We start from the raw sequence: 13,001 nt of genomic DNA, 5'->3' as shown, positions 1-13,001 counted from the left end.
TCAAGTCTATTACAAAACCCACAATGCAATGTTCTCTCTCTCCCTGGGCTGCCTGGCTGGCTAGCTAGAAAACAAGGCTACACACAATAATACCAAAATCAATATCAGCATGTGAAGTAGCTAGCTAGCTGTAAAACCACCTAAACAAATAGCACTATCAATTTAGGAGTTTATCTCACTGAGTTCGTCTCTGCCACTGAGCTCTCTGCCACTGAGCTCTCTGCCACTGAGCTCTCTGCCACTGAGCTCTAAATGGCATCTCTGCCCAGAGCGAGAGTAGTATTATGTTTCTTTCCCACAGGGATAATTGTGAGGAGATTATTTTAACCCCAGTACAGTGGGACTCATATGTTCACTGAAAATGAGTGACACTTAACTTTCAGAGTAAAATGTACCCCATTGATTTTGCTGTGCGAAATCCCTGAGTGGTTTCCCTCCTCTCTGGCAACTGAGTTAGGAATGGCGCCTGTATCTTTGTAGTGACTGGGTGTATTGATACACCATCCAAAGTGTAATTAATAACTTCACCATGCTCAAAGGGATATTCAATATCAGTTTTTTTTACCCTTCTACCAATTGGTGCCCTTTGCGAGGCATTGGAAAACCTCCATGGTCTTTGTGGTTGAATCTGTGCTTGAAATTTACTGCTCGACTGAGGGATCTTACAGCTAATTGTATGTGTGCGGTACAGAGATGAGGTAGTCATTCAAAAGTCATGTTAAACACTTTTATTGCATAGAAAGTGAGTCCATGAACCTTATTATGTTACTTGTTACGCACATTTTTACTCCTGAACTTATTTAGGCTTGCCATAACACAGGGGTTGAATACTTATTGACTCAAGACATTTCAGCTTTTCATTTTTTAATTCGTTTCTAAAAACATAATTACACTTTGACATTATCCATTTTAAATTCAGGCTGTAACACAACTAAATGTGGAACAAGTCAAGTGGCGTGAATACTTTCTGAAGGCACCGTATTCTATTAATCAAGTGATGTGAACTAACACATTTCTGATTCCTGGTACTAAACTGATGGTCCGGTGGTTTTCACAAGCAGAATGTTTGAGGTGGGGGAGAGAAGAGAACAGAAGCTGGATTTCGAAAGCTCAAACCGTCGCACATCCATTCCTTTCTGCCTTTTTCCTCTCACTCAGAACACAGTGAGTAAACACACACAGCCATGCCAAAAACAGCATGACAGTCAACTCAGATAACAGCAGCCAAGTGTGGATCCACGGCCAAACTGAACAGTACACGAGCCAGGTACAGTAGAGCTGCTACACCAAGGGTGAGTGACTGGGACAGAAATGGGAGAAAAAAGGAGAACGAGCTAGTAAGAGGGAGAAAGAGAAAGAAAAGAGAGAGACAGCAAGAGAGTGATCCTGGGATGAGTTTGGGAACAAAATTGGAAGAGGGAGAAAGAAAGAGGGAGAGAAGAAAAAAGAGAGAGCAAGAGAGCGAAGGAGAGTGATCCTGGGGTGATTTCAGTTTAAGAGCTAAGAGTGGCAGCAGCAGGTGCCTGCCAAGTGCCAAGGCATCCCCATCCAAAGCCCTGATGTCATGGGTGGCAGGGAGAAGGCAAGGAGGCTACCCTTCCTCTGACAGACCGTTTCTCAGATATACGAGCCAGCCAGCCAAGCCTAATATGTGATTCAACATTAGCCCCATCACCAGTCACCACAACCACTGCTACTCTAGCTCTGCTCTGGGGAAGCATTTATGAGTGATCTGCTCCTAGATGGACATGATGCTGTGGAAAATTATGAATGCATAAAAGCCCTTCTTCATGGAGGGAAACTTGATGCTGCCTGTCACATCTTTGGGAGAATTATTTTTTTTAACTTAAGGACAGAGCAAGGGAAAATGAAAGAATGCCTCTGTTGACTGATAAATTGCATATATATTTTCATTTTAAAAATAAATATTAATCTTTGGCTAAGAATCCTGTTAAGGTTGTTTTTTATCAGCTCTGAGAGAGCGTGGCAACGTACAAAAGGCTAATTTTAGGCGACAAGAGATTTGCCAGTCTGCATGCAACACGTTCCTTAAGGGCTCAGACACACCAATAGCGTTTGCTGGGTGAGATTACTTAGCAGCTCTGAACGGAATTTGTGAACCGGGCGCGCACCGATTTTACATGTCGAACTGCTCGAAAAATGTTGGCAGTCAGACGTCGACAGCGGGTGATCCCTAAAACACAGCGCGCTGAATGATCGGCAGACGAACACGCTAGATTCCCCGAATGCTAGATCCACATTTGGTGCCAATGTTTGAGAACCTTAAGTCCTTAATGCAATGCAAACAGGCTGAAGAAATGTACACTGACAGATTTACAGCGGAATTTAAAAAGCCTTGTTTTATCCACTCCCCTATTAAATGAACGGTAGGTAGCATGGTCCCCACGCATTAAGTCGGATAAACCCTACTAAACCTGGAAAATTGTAATTTTATACATTCAGTGAAATATTTTTTTACTACATTGGTATAATGACTACATTATTGCATAGCCTATACAACCCATGCGGTGCATTGATGCATGTCTAATAACGGCACATTTGAAGTATCTTCTTAAATAACCAATGTAGTTCTATCAAATAACTGATCATTTAGGCACATTTTTGACACTGAGTCAAGGGAATGAGGCCCTTAGCTACAATAGTTTTAAACAATTAGTCAGATCTACAGTATCTACAGCAAAGAGCCAACCTCCCTTTTCCATATCTGTTTAAACTCTAGAGTCCCTAGATATGCAGAGGAGATTTTTCTCTCTGCCATGCCCTCACCTCCACTGTGCAATGTAGAGTCAGTAATTACAGGAAGGGGTTTTCCATGCTTGGCTTCAGTTTGTAATGGAGAAACTTTATGAAACCCTCTCTCTAGCACAGAGAGGGCAGAGACAAAATGAGGATATGACATGAGAGTGGACAATGTTTAGCCTCAAATCATATTCCCAAGACTAAAACTCCCAGTCCCAACCAAAAAAAACTAAGCTTTCTGGGGAGATGGTGTTACTCAGAAGGATTTTAGACGACAAAGGTAAGTGAATACGTGTATGCTTAAATAACATGAGGTTGCAAGGGGAGAGTGACATACACTGTAACGGAAAACTGTAATTTATACAGTCATTTTAGGCATTATCATCAGTGAAACCTTTTACTGCAGCATACTGTAAATGATGGTGCATTGTGGGGAAATTACTGTATTTCGAATGGTACTGTAATTCCACCCCACAGAATACAGTACTGTACTGTATCTTTAGAGCGGCAAAAAAAAAAGGACCACTAGTGGGTACATGGTATTGTTCTTTCTGGCTCATTAACATATTTTGAGGCATGCCTTGTAAGAGGTTATATTTGTTACACCCGTGAGTAAGAATGCTGTACCAATTTAACTCTTATGTGGTTATAATGCCCTATCAATATAATATGTCTAGGAGACAGATTGGAGTGGCAGCAAATCTTAAACCTTAAATGGATGATAGTTTTACTGTGTCCTTTTGGTCTAATTACCCTGTAGACACTGCCAGTTTTAAAGCCTCTAGAAGTGCAAGTAATAAAAAATACCAAATATAGAGGTCAAAAGTTCTTTGGTGCTCCAAAAAGTAGTGATGGGAAACTAACCTTCGTTAAGGTTTGAGGTTTTCCAGCCAATTATGTGGAAAATAGGTTCATTAAACGAGGCTTTGATCAACACAGTGTACACTAGTGGCACCTGCTGGTCAAAACAATTTAGAGCAGTGAGATTATTATAGACGACGTCCCACACGCTGTAGCGCATGCACATAGTAGCCTTTTTGTCTTCTACCAAAACCAATATCAAACCAAATCAGGTGGTTGTTCGACAAAACAAAGCTTCTGATGCCATTGATCACGTGGTTCTGATAAAGTGATACAGGCATCGGCATATTGCTTCAAAGTAAACTGCTTAGCGATTTTGACACATGCCTCGGCGCTCCGGTATCAAATGTAACCTCCCTACCAGAAATACTGTAATGTATTCTGTAGGGTGGAATTACAGTACCATTCAAAATAAAGCAATTATTTCCCCGCCTACAACATTTCCCACAATGCACTATAATTTACAGTATGAAACGTTTCAGAGTATTTTATTGTTGATAATACAAAATATTATATAATTTCAAGTTTTCTGTAACAGTGTAGCTCTACTACTACTGCCAGTTGCTTCACTACAATCACTACAAGCCCAAACATACAACAACCATAATTAGAGGAAAGAGACTGAGGGTAAACAAATTCAATAAAAAATGGATGCCTTATAGTGGTCGTATTAAATTTGTTCATCTAATCCACATCCATCAGTTTTGTGTAACATTACACAAGAATTGTATAACCATCAATTACTGTAAGTAACCATCAATTAAACAATAAGCCAAGACAAGACATCATCTTCCAAACACTGTGTATGTTGAGCAATACTGCCATATAAACTTGGCAAACATATGAGGTTATTAACAAAAGGGAAATAGGTAATTGCTTTTGCATGACATAGTTTACATGCTGTTGTTTGAAAGTAACAAGGGGCGCGGAGTGTATGATTTATGACTTAGTGCTGATTAATAGGTGTGTGACCTTTTCTTTCCAGATGCTTCAAACTGGACCCAAATTGTCCCAAAAACACACATACACAATGCACGCACGCACACACACTACATCTGTTTCACACATATAGTTAATCCTCCACATTCTTGGGCGTCTGAGAAGGCTTTTAAAGATGCACTAGTGGATGGCTGAGTTACTGTACCATGCATTAAGGAGGAGAGATGAGAAGGGGGTATAAGACCTCAGCTATCAGACCTGAGGAGGATGAGGATGTTTCAGAGTCTCCCTGAAAGAGACGGAGACAGAGTCCACGGGGTGAGTTTTTTCAAAAGGTAAAGTGCCTTTAATGTCAACATTCTGTCCCGTTAAAATCTGCAGTCGAGGTAGTTCCACCCAAATGATTTATAGCCCTCTGACTGTTATGAAAGAGTAAAGAGAATGAGACTGTATCATGGCCGATTCAGAATAGCTGTTTCTTTCCACTCCTCTTTTTCCAGTCTGCTGGTTGAGATGTGAAATAGTTACGAGGGGGTGAGTTTTCCTCCTCCTCTATTCCTGTTCCATTATAAAACCCCATGTGAAGAAGTTATAACTCAGCCAGTCAAGTATCTTGGATTAACATTCTGGGCTCCTGACTCGAGTCTGAGAGAGAGTGGCATACCAGAATATGGCTTTAGAAAGCTCTGCCTCCTCCAACCATTGTAAATAATATCCAAAACCAATAGGGAGGACTGGTGTAATCCAAACAAACCCAGACACATCCTCTAGCTGGAGATGAATCATACATAGACAAACTGGGTAACAAATGAAAATCCTATTTGATTCACAAGAGGGCAAACCAAAATTGGAAATGAATGTCCAATGGCAGTACCTCCGTTCCAAACAAACTATTCAATACTTCACGTAAGGCCACAGACACCATCTGGGCACCTTCCTCCTATAGACAGCAGTTATGAAGGTTATATACAGCAGTTAAAAAGGTTATATAGAGTCGTAGGATGTTTATAACCTTTCCCAGGTTAAGTGTGGGGAGGAGAATGATTGTTTGGCTTAAGTCCTATTCGCACGGGACTAGTATTACTATAGAACATCGGTTATGTAATTATTACCCCAGCATGTCCGTCTTTCCAGTGGACGATTCGAACGGGATTAGTTTGACCAAACTGCCCCTGTAATAATTATTTATGAAGGAAGTTATGAAGGAAGCCTGGAAGCTCTCCTAGGCTTCCTTAGACCCACCTCAATTTGCATAACGTCCCAACAGATCCACAGATTACGCGCAATCTTAATCGCACTCCACACTGCCCTCACCCACCTAGATAAGAGGAATGCCTATGTGAGAATGCTGTTCATTGACTACAGCTCAGCGTTCAACACCATTGTCCCCCTCCAAGCTCGTCAACAAGCTTAGGACTCTTGGTCTGAACACCTCCCCCTGAAACTGGATCCTGGACTTCCTGATGGGCCGACCCCAGATGGTGAGGGTAGGCAACATCACCTCCGCCACGCTGACCCTAAACACAGAGGCCCCACAGGGGTGTGTGCTTAGTCCCCTAAGGTACTACCTGTTCACCCACAACTGCGTGGCCGCGCACAACTCCAACACCATCATTACGTTTGCTGACGACACGACGGTGGTATGCCTGATCACCGGCGACGATGAGTCGGTCTACAGGGAGGAGGTCAGTGACCTGGCAGTGTGGTGCCAGAACAACAACCTCAACGTCAGGAAGACCAAGGAGCTGATCGGGGACTAAAGGAAATGGGAGGGCGAGCACACCCCCATCCACATCGACGGGCCCGCAGTGGAGCAGGTTGAGAGCTTCAAGTTCCTCTGTGTCCAAATCCCTAAAGACTTAAAATGGTCCAAACACATCCACCCAGTCGTGAAGAAGACGTGACAGCACCTCTTCCCCCTCAGAAGTTCGAAAAGGTTTTACAGCTGTAACATTGATAACATTTTGACTGGCTGCATTGCTGCCTGGTATGGCAATAGCACCTACCTTGATCACATGGCCCCAGTGATGTACTGGACAGCCCAGTACATCACTGGGGCCGAGCTCCCTGCCATCCAGAACATCTATAACAGGCGGTGAGGTAGGAAGGCGCGGAAAATCGTTAAAGACTCCAACCACCCAAGCCATAGACTATTCGCTCTACTTCTACACGGCAAGCGGTACCGGTGCATCAAGTCTGGCAACAACAGGCTCTTGAACAGCTTCTATCCCCAATCAATAAGACTGATAAATAGCTACACAGACTATTTGAGTTAACCTTGTATCTTTATTGACCTTTAAGTTTTGCACTGTCTATGCACACTCCCTCCATCATCTGCTCACTCACATATAACATGCACATACATTTATGCTGACTCTACACACACGCACACCCACTCGCATACGAGCTGCTGCTACTCTGTTTATCTTATATCCTGTTGCCTAGTCACGTTACCCCTATACATATCTACCTCCATCACTCCAGTATCCCTGCACATTGCAAATATGGTTTTGGAACTGACCCTGTATATATTATGCTTACTTACTTATTGTGTTCTTCATATTTATTCTTATTTCTCGTGGATTTTTTTTTCTTTCTAGTATTAGATTGTTATTAATGAATTATTGCATTGTTGGGTTTTGAGTTTTCAAGAAAGGCATTTCACCGTACTCAGGTATGTGACATTAAAACGTGAAACTCAAAACGCATTAGACTGCCCTGCTGAAAATAAAAAGGTGAAATGAGGTGGTCTTTTTGTCTTAAAATATACAACAATTGGAGTGCCGCCATTTCCCAATGTTCTTGAACTCAGGATTTCATTTGAAGTCATTACTCTCAGCATCAGTCAGTACTGTATCACTGAGTTTGCTTTAAAACCTATTTGATATAAAGTCCCCTATTTAGGGGACTAGTAGCGGTTCTAGAACAGTTCCAACAGTCTTTTTTTGTACAGAGAGCTCTGTGAACGGCGCAACATCAATTTCTGTATACTCAGCTAAATAGCAGTCTCCCCTTTCAGCTGAACCTGACCACAAGGAACTGAGATGGAGAATGTGAAATCTGACCCCTCATTTGCATAGGGAGTGACATGTCCAATTTTCTAGCCTATCCAGACAAAGGCTCGATTTTTTTCTGATTGTGAAGCTCAGAGCCCTGCATGGAATATGGCATATCAAAAGGGAGGGCCTAGGGAAAGCAGGACTGTAACAAATTGCTGTAAATTTACAGCAAACATTTCCAAGTTAGCTACTGTAATTCTATATTAGAGAACTGTACATAGCAATGCATGATGTGGGTTCAATGGCATTCTGCTACACTGTTGTTAAATTATACAGTAAAGTACTGTATAACCTGTTTTGCTGTATTTCTCATTTTTTATCTGTCTCATTAACACATTTGGATGCATGCCTTGTAAGAGGCTATATTTGTTGCACCCATTAGTGAGAATGATGTACCCCACAGAATACAGTACCATACCATTTAAAAATATATTCTTCCTGTAAATCTACAGTAACTTACTGGCTACTGTGCTGCCAGTAATTTACTGTAAGTCAGTACCACCCCATAGAATATAGTACCATACTGTAATTTTGGAACGGCAAAAACATTTTGTGGGTGCATGGTATTGCTGTGGTCATGAACACATTTTGAGGCGTGCCTTGTGCGAGGCTATACTTGCTGCACCTGTCAGTGAGAGTGCTGTACCATTTTAAGTGATATGTGGTAGTAGTTCCCTAACTATTACGTGTATATTGGGAACAGATCAGAAGGGTATCAAGTATCAAACCTTTAATGGTTGAATGTTTAGCCATGTCCTTTTGATGTATTTTTTTCCTGTAGTCACTGCCGGTTTAGAAGCCTTTGTTAAACCCTCTACAGGTGCAAGTGATGTAAAATGCTAGATATGAATTGGTATGCTGTAATATATAATTACATATTCACTGCAAGCAATTGCTGTAATTTTACTACAATTTAACAATAAAGTGCTGTTTTGCTGTATATTTACTGCAGAATTCTGTAAATAAAAAATTATAGACATTTTGTGGGAGGGGAAGAATTGGTGGCTCATTAACACATTTTGAGATGTGCCTTGTAATTGGCAATATTTGTGGCACCCGTTTGTGAGAATGCTATACCCATTGAATTGATATGTGGTTGTAGTGCACTAAAAAAAAAAAAATATTTAGGGGACAGAAAGTGATACCAGGTCTTAAACTGTTTATGATTGACTATTAAACTGTGTCCTTTTGATGTGTTTTGCTCCTGTAATCACAGCCCTTTTGGGAGCCTTTGTTAATTCCTCTGCAAGTGATACAAAACACCAAATATTCATAAATATGCTGTAATATACAAATACTTAACAGCCAAACTGCTTGCACTAATCTCATGTATTTACAGTAAAATACTGTAAGATATCATAATTACAGTAGCATTTACTTTTTTTCAGTATTGTAGTTTGTCATTGCTCTGCCTTTTACAGTAACTTACAGGAAGCACGTTACCATCAATATTACTGTAACGTACTTTGCACTAATGATGGGAAAATAAAGCTTCCTGAAGCATTGAGGTTTTCCAGCCAATTGTGTAGAAAATAGGTTCACTGCTTGAGGCTTTGATACACACAGTGTACACTACTGGCACCTGCTTGTCACAATAATTTAGAGCAACATCATCATTATAGATGACGTCCCACACCCCGTTGCACGTGCGCAGCATACAGTAAGTAGCCTTTTTGTCTTCTACCAAACCAACACCAAAGCAATCAGATGGTTGTTCAATGAAACTTCTGATAAAGTCATACAGGCATCAGCATACTGCTTAGCGATTTCAACACATGCCTCGGAGATCCAGTATCAAACATAACATCACTATTTTGCACTAGACAGACATGGGCAAAGATATATCAAAAAGGTATCTTGTAACAAATGAAGGAAATTTTGAAGACCAATGCATCCTTAACTACAACAACATTCCCAGTAACGGTTACAGAAACGTTTTACTTGCTATCTCTGTGATATGTGTTTATTTCTTTAGCAGATGCTCTGGACAAGAGCGTCTGCTAAATGACCAAAATGTGGATGTTAAAAATGTGCATTTGCAAAGCACCACTGCTGGGTATTATTCTAATGAGCTCCACCCTCAAAATATTTGTATTTTGATCAAATTTGGCCTTGTTTGGGGGCAGAGGTCAATAGAATAATATCCAGCAGTGTGCTTTGGAAGTGATCATTTTCACATTTTCATTTTGGTCATTTAGCAAACGCTCATATCCAGAGCGACTTACAGTCAGTGTATTAATCTAAGGTAAACAAGAATATACCACAGTTAGAGCAAGTAAAAAGATTATGCTACCAGAATGTCGTAGTTAAGCGGGCTTTTGTATTTTGTATTAGAAAATACAAAATACATGTATTCTAATTAAACTATTACAAAATAGGCTATATTAATTGTAGTTCAGGCCAGTGAAATACAAATTACAAAATAGGTATTGATAATATTGAAATATCTATTTCAAATACATGTAACAGACGTACTGCCTGTCGTTGGCACTAGCTACCTGCACTGTATATCTGCAACAATTTACTAACCACTGTGCTTCCAGTAATGCAATGTCAATTCTAGAAATACAGTATGTTACTGTAGTCAGGAGTTCCAGTAATATTCAGTTCAATTTGTGTTACAGTAAAGGTCCTATAAATCTACAATAATTTACTGGCTTCTGTGCTGCTAGTAATTTACTGTAAATGTACAGTTACATACTGGCTACTGTGCTGCCAGTAAGTTACTGTAAAAATTACAGGCCATTTTTTACAGTGCAGCAAAAGTGGTCCCATCTCGCTGCGATATTATCAAATTGACATGAAAATACAAAATAATCTAGTAAAACTTTAACAAAACCACTTTCTCTGGGTCACAGAGAGGCAAAATTGTGCTTAAAGCTGAAGTTGGAACAAGCCTGCAGACATTTGAACGGCATCTCTGCATCACTCCGAGGATGCAGGACAGAACATTCTGTCATCAGTTATGTGAAATGGTGCCAATTTTGTAGTGTCACTATCTTTATTTTACAGAATAAAGAAAGGTGAAATCTTATAGTAATTTGTTTATAATTTGATTGTTAATATATTTAGAAAGCCCTATTGACTCTCTTTTTTCTTTTGTTCATAATATTTGTACATGTACTTGAGCTTGTGCCTCAAAAGTGAGTACACCTCAGCAATTTCTAACAATGTTTTACCATAAAGGTGAGAGTTCCAGACCTTTCTAGAACTATGCATAATTACTAGTAGTTGTTTAAGGCACTCTCATGATAAATAATTACTTTCGGGATAACAGATTACATTTTCGATTACATTTAATTACAAATGGAGGGACCCACACAATGGACCTCCAGCTGGGAGTGAGATGGTTATCCCCTCCATCATCACCTGCGAAGAGAAGTCCCTTTGTCTTTCAATACTGGAGATTATAAATCAATGTTTAAATTGGCTTTGTTTCAAATATAAAAGACTTGAACGCCTATTATGTAGCGCCTTCCACAGATCATTTAGTACTTGTTGTATAAAGTAAGATATGTTATTATTAATGTAGCCTAATAAATGAACACGTTTGTTTAAACAAGTAGCCTATTTTGAAGCCCAAGAAAACAACGAATGTAATGTCCATATAAATAAGCATTTGAAAATCACCCCCCAAAAATACACGAAAAAAGTATAAATAAAAACAGGAAATTAAAATTGTTGCAGACACGTCAATCGAATAAATTGATATAGGCTAGCGACCAATAGCCTAGATTTATATCACCATATTAATGGCTTAAAATATTAACATTAATGCCATAAAACGTTTCGTGTTTTTCTGATGATGCGACATTACATTGTAGCACCGTAATAAAAAAGTCACATTCTTACTGGTCGCAGTCATCTCTAGAACGGCCTGGAGTAGCATGATGGAACGGAGAATGTTGAGTTGACATCTCGGAAGACGGTCGGTCACTGTTGCCCGATCAGGATACATTCCCCCGATTCTATTCTAATCCCTTTACATCCACTACAACCGTAAGCGCACGTGTAAACGTTGATTTAAAAATGAAAAGACACTAAATGTATATAACAACTGTCCACGCAGTCGTCCTTTATCCCGTGTCTGTGTGTAACGTAAACGCACGAAGTTCTCTCTCTCTTTCCCTCTCTCCTTCTCTCTCTCCTCCGGAGTCCCACTACTTTCCTTCGAGCTCTCAGCGCACGCTTCCAAAACTTCTATGCCGTGTGCGGCTTGCCTTGCACGAGCCATCTGGCTCTGATTAGGGTTGGATGTGTCGCCACCATGTGTTGAAAATACATATTTCTTTGTGCAAGACCTGCAAGACCGACTAGTCTTCAGATCGCGCCTACTTGTATTTTTCACATATGGTTTATGACTTATTCATTGAGCGTACAGTTTATTACAACATATTCATTCACAAAGCACTATATTTAAGCAATAAGGCCCGAGGTGGTGTGGTATATGGCCAATACACCACGGCTAAGGTCTGTCCTTACGCACGACCCTTAGCCTTGGTTTATTGGCCATATATCCCGAGGTGCTTATTTCTATTATAAACTGGTTATCAACGTAATTAGAGCAGTACAAATAAATGTGAGGCTGTATTATGGAGCAAAGCTGGATCAAAACTAGGCCTACTTCAGGTATTGCAAAGGTGTGTGTAAATCAATGAATCATACTACAAAATCGTATCAACAGTTCCAATTCGCCTACACTACTGCAATGTGATACCTTACCTCAAACATATTTTTAACACAAGACAGACACAAGTATGTTGATTTGGGTGAAATAAATGACTCCAGTACACTCTAAAAAAAAAGTGCTGCGTGAAAAACAACCCAATTTGGGTAGATATTGGACAGAACACATGTTGGGTCACAAACAACCCATTGTTTTATTTAAGTTGGATTGTTGATGCTGGGTTATTGCGCTATGATTCACCAAGTCAGATCAGAAGACTGGAGGTGACCCAACTGATAGTTGTTTTTGGCCACATGTGAGAGTACATGTCAATTCAATGTCAAGGTGGAGCACTGACACTTTTGTAGGTTTAATAAGGCTTATACAATAATATGAGTTCTTTAAAGAGCCCAAGCCAGGGTTTCCCAAGCTCAGTCCTCATGACCCCAAGGGGTGCATGTTTGGGGTTTTGCCCTAGCACAGCTGATTCATCTAATCATCAATCATTGATAATTTGAATCAGCTGTGTAGTATTAGGGCAAAAACCAAAACGTGGGATAGTTACTACTTCTTTCATATAATATTAAATAAAGTTATTCATTTTATATTACTATATTTGTGTATTATATATTTTAAAGGAGAATAAACATTTGCAGTGTACAAACTTAACATGATGAACATGAATTACATTTCCTCTCATGGGTGGCCAAAAATAA

At 40.0% G+C, this 13,001-nt stretch overlaps 1 protein-coding gene across 1 annotated transcript in view; it reads right to left on the bottom strand.

Annotated features, from left to right (window-relative positions):
• The window catches only part of LOC106584030 (inactive tyrosine-protein kinase transmembrane receptor ROR1), a 194,172-nt gene extending 182,362 nt beyond the window's left edge, over window positions 1–11,810 (bottom strand). Inside the window, exon 1 of the mRNA XM_082967905.1 lies at window positions 11,472–11,810. Coding sequence (XP_082824031.1) covers window positions 11,472–11,577 — 106 coding nt within the window. The 5' untranslated portion in view covers window positions 11,578–11,810. The remainder of the gene's footprint in view (window positions 1–11,471) is intronic.
• Window positions 11,811–13,001: the final 1,191 nt, after the last annotated feature.

This window comes from Salmo salar, chromosome 23, assembly GCF_965601325.2.
Source record: "Salmo salar chromosome 23, fSalSal1, whole genome shotgun sequence".
Classification (NCBI taxonomy): Eukaryota; Metazoa; Chordata; class Actinopteri; order Salmoniformes; family Salmonidae; genus Salmo; species Salmo salar.
This window is presented reverse-complemented; position numbering and strand designations above follow the sequence as displayed.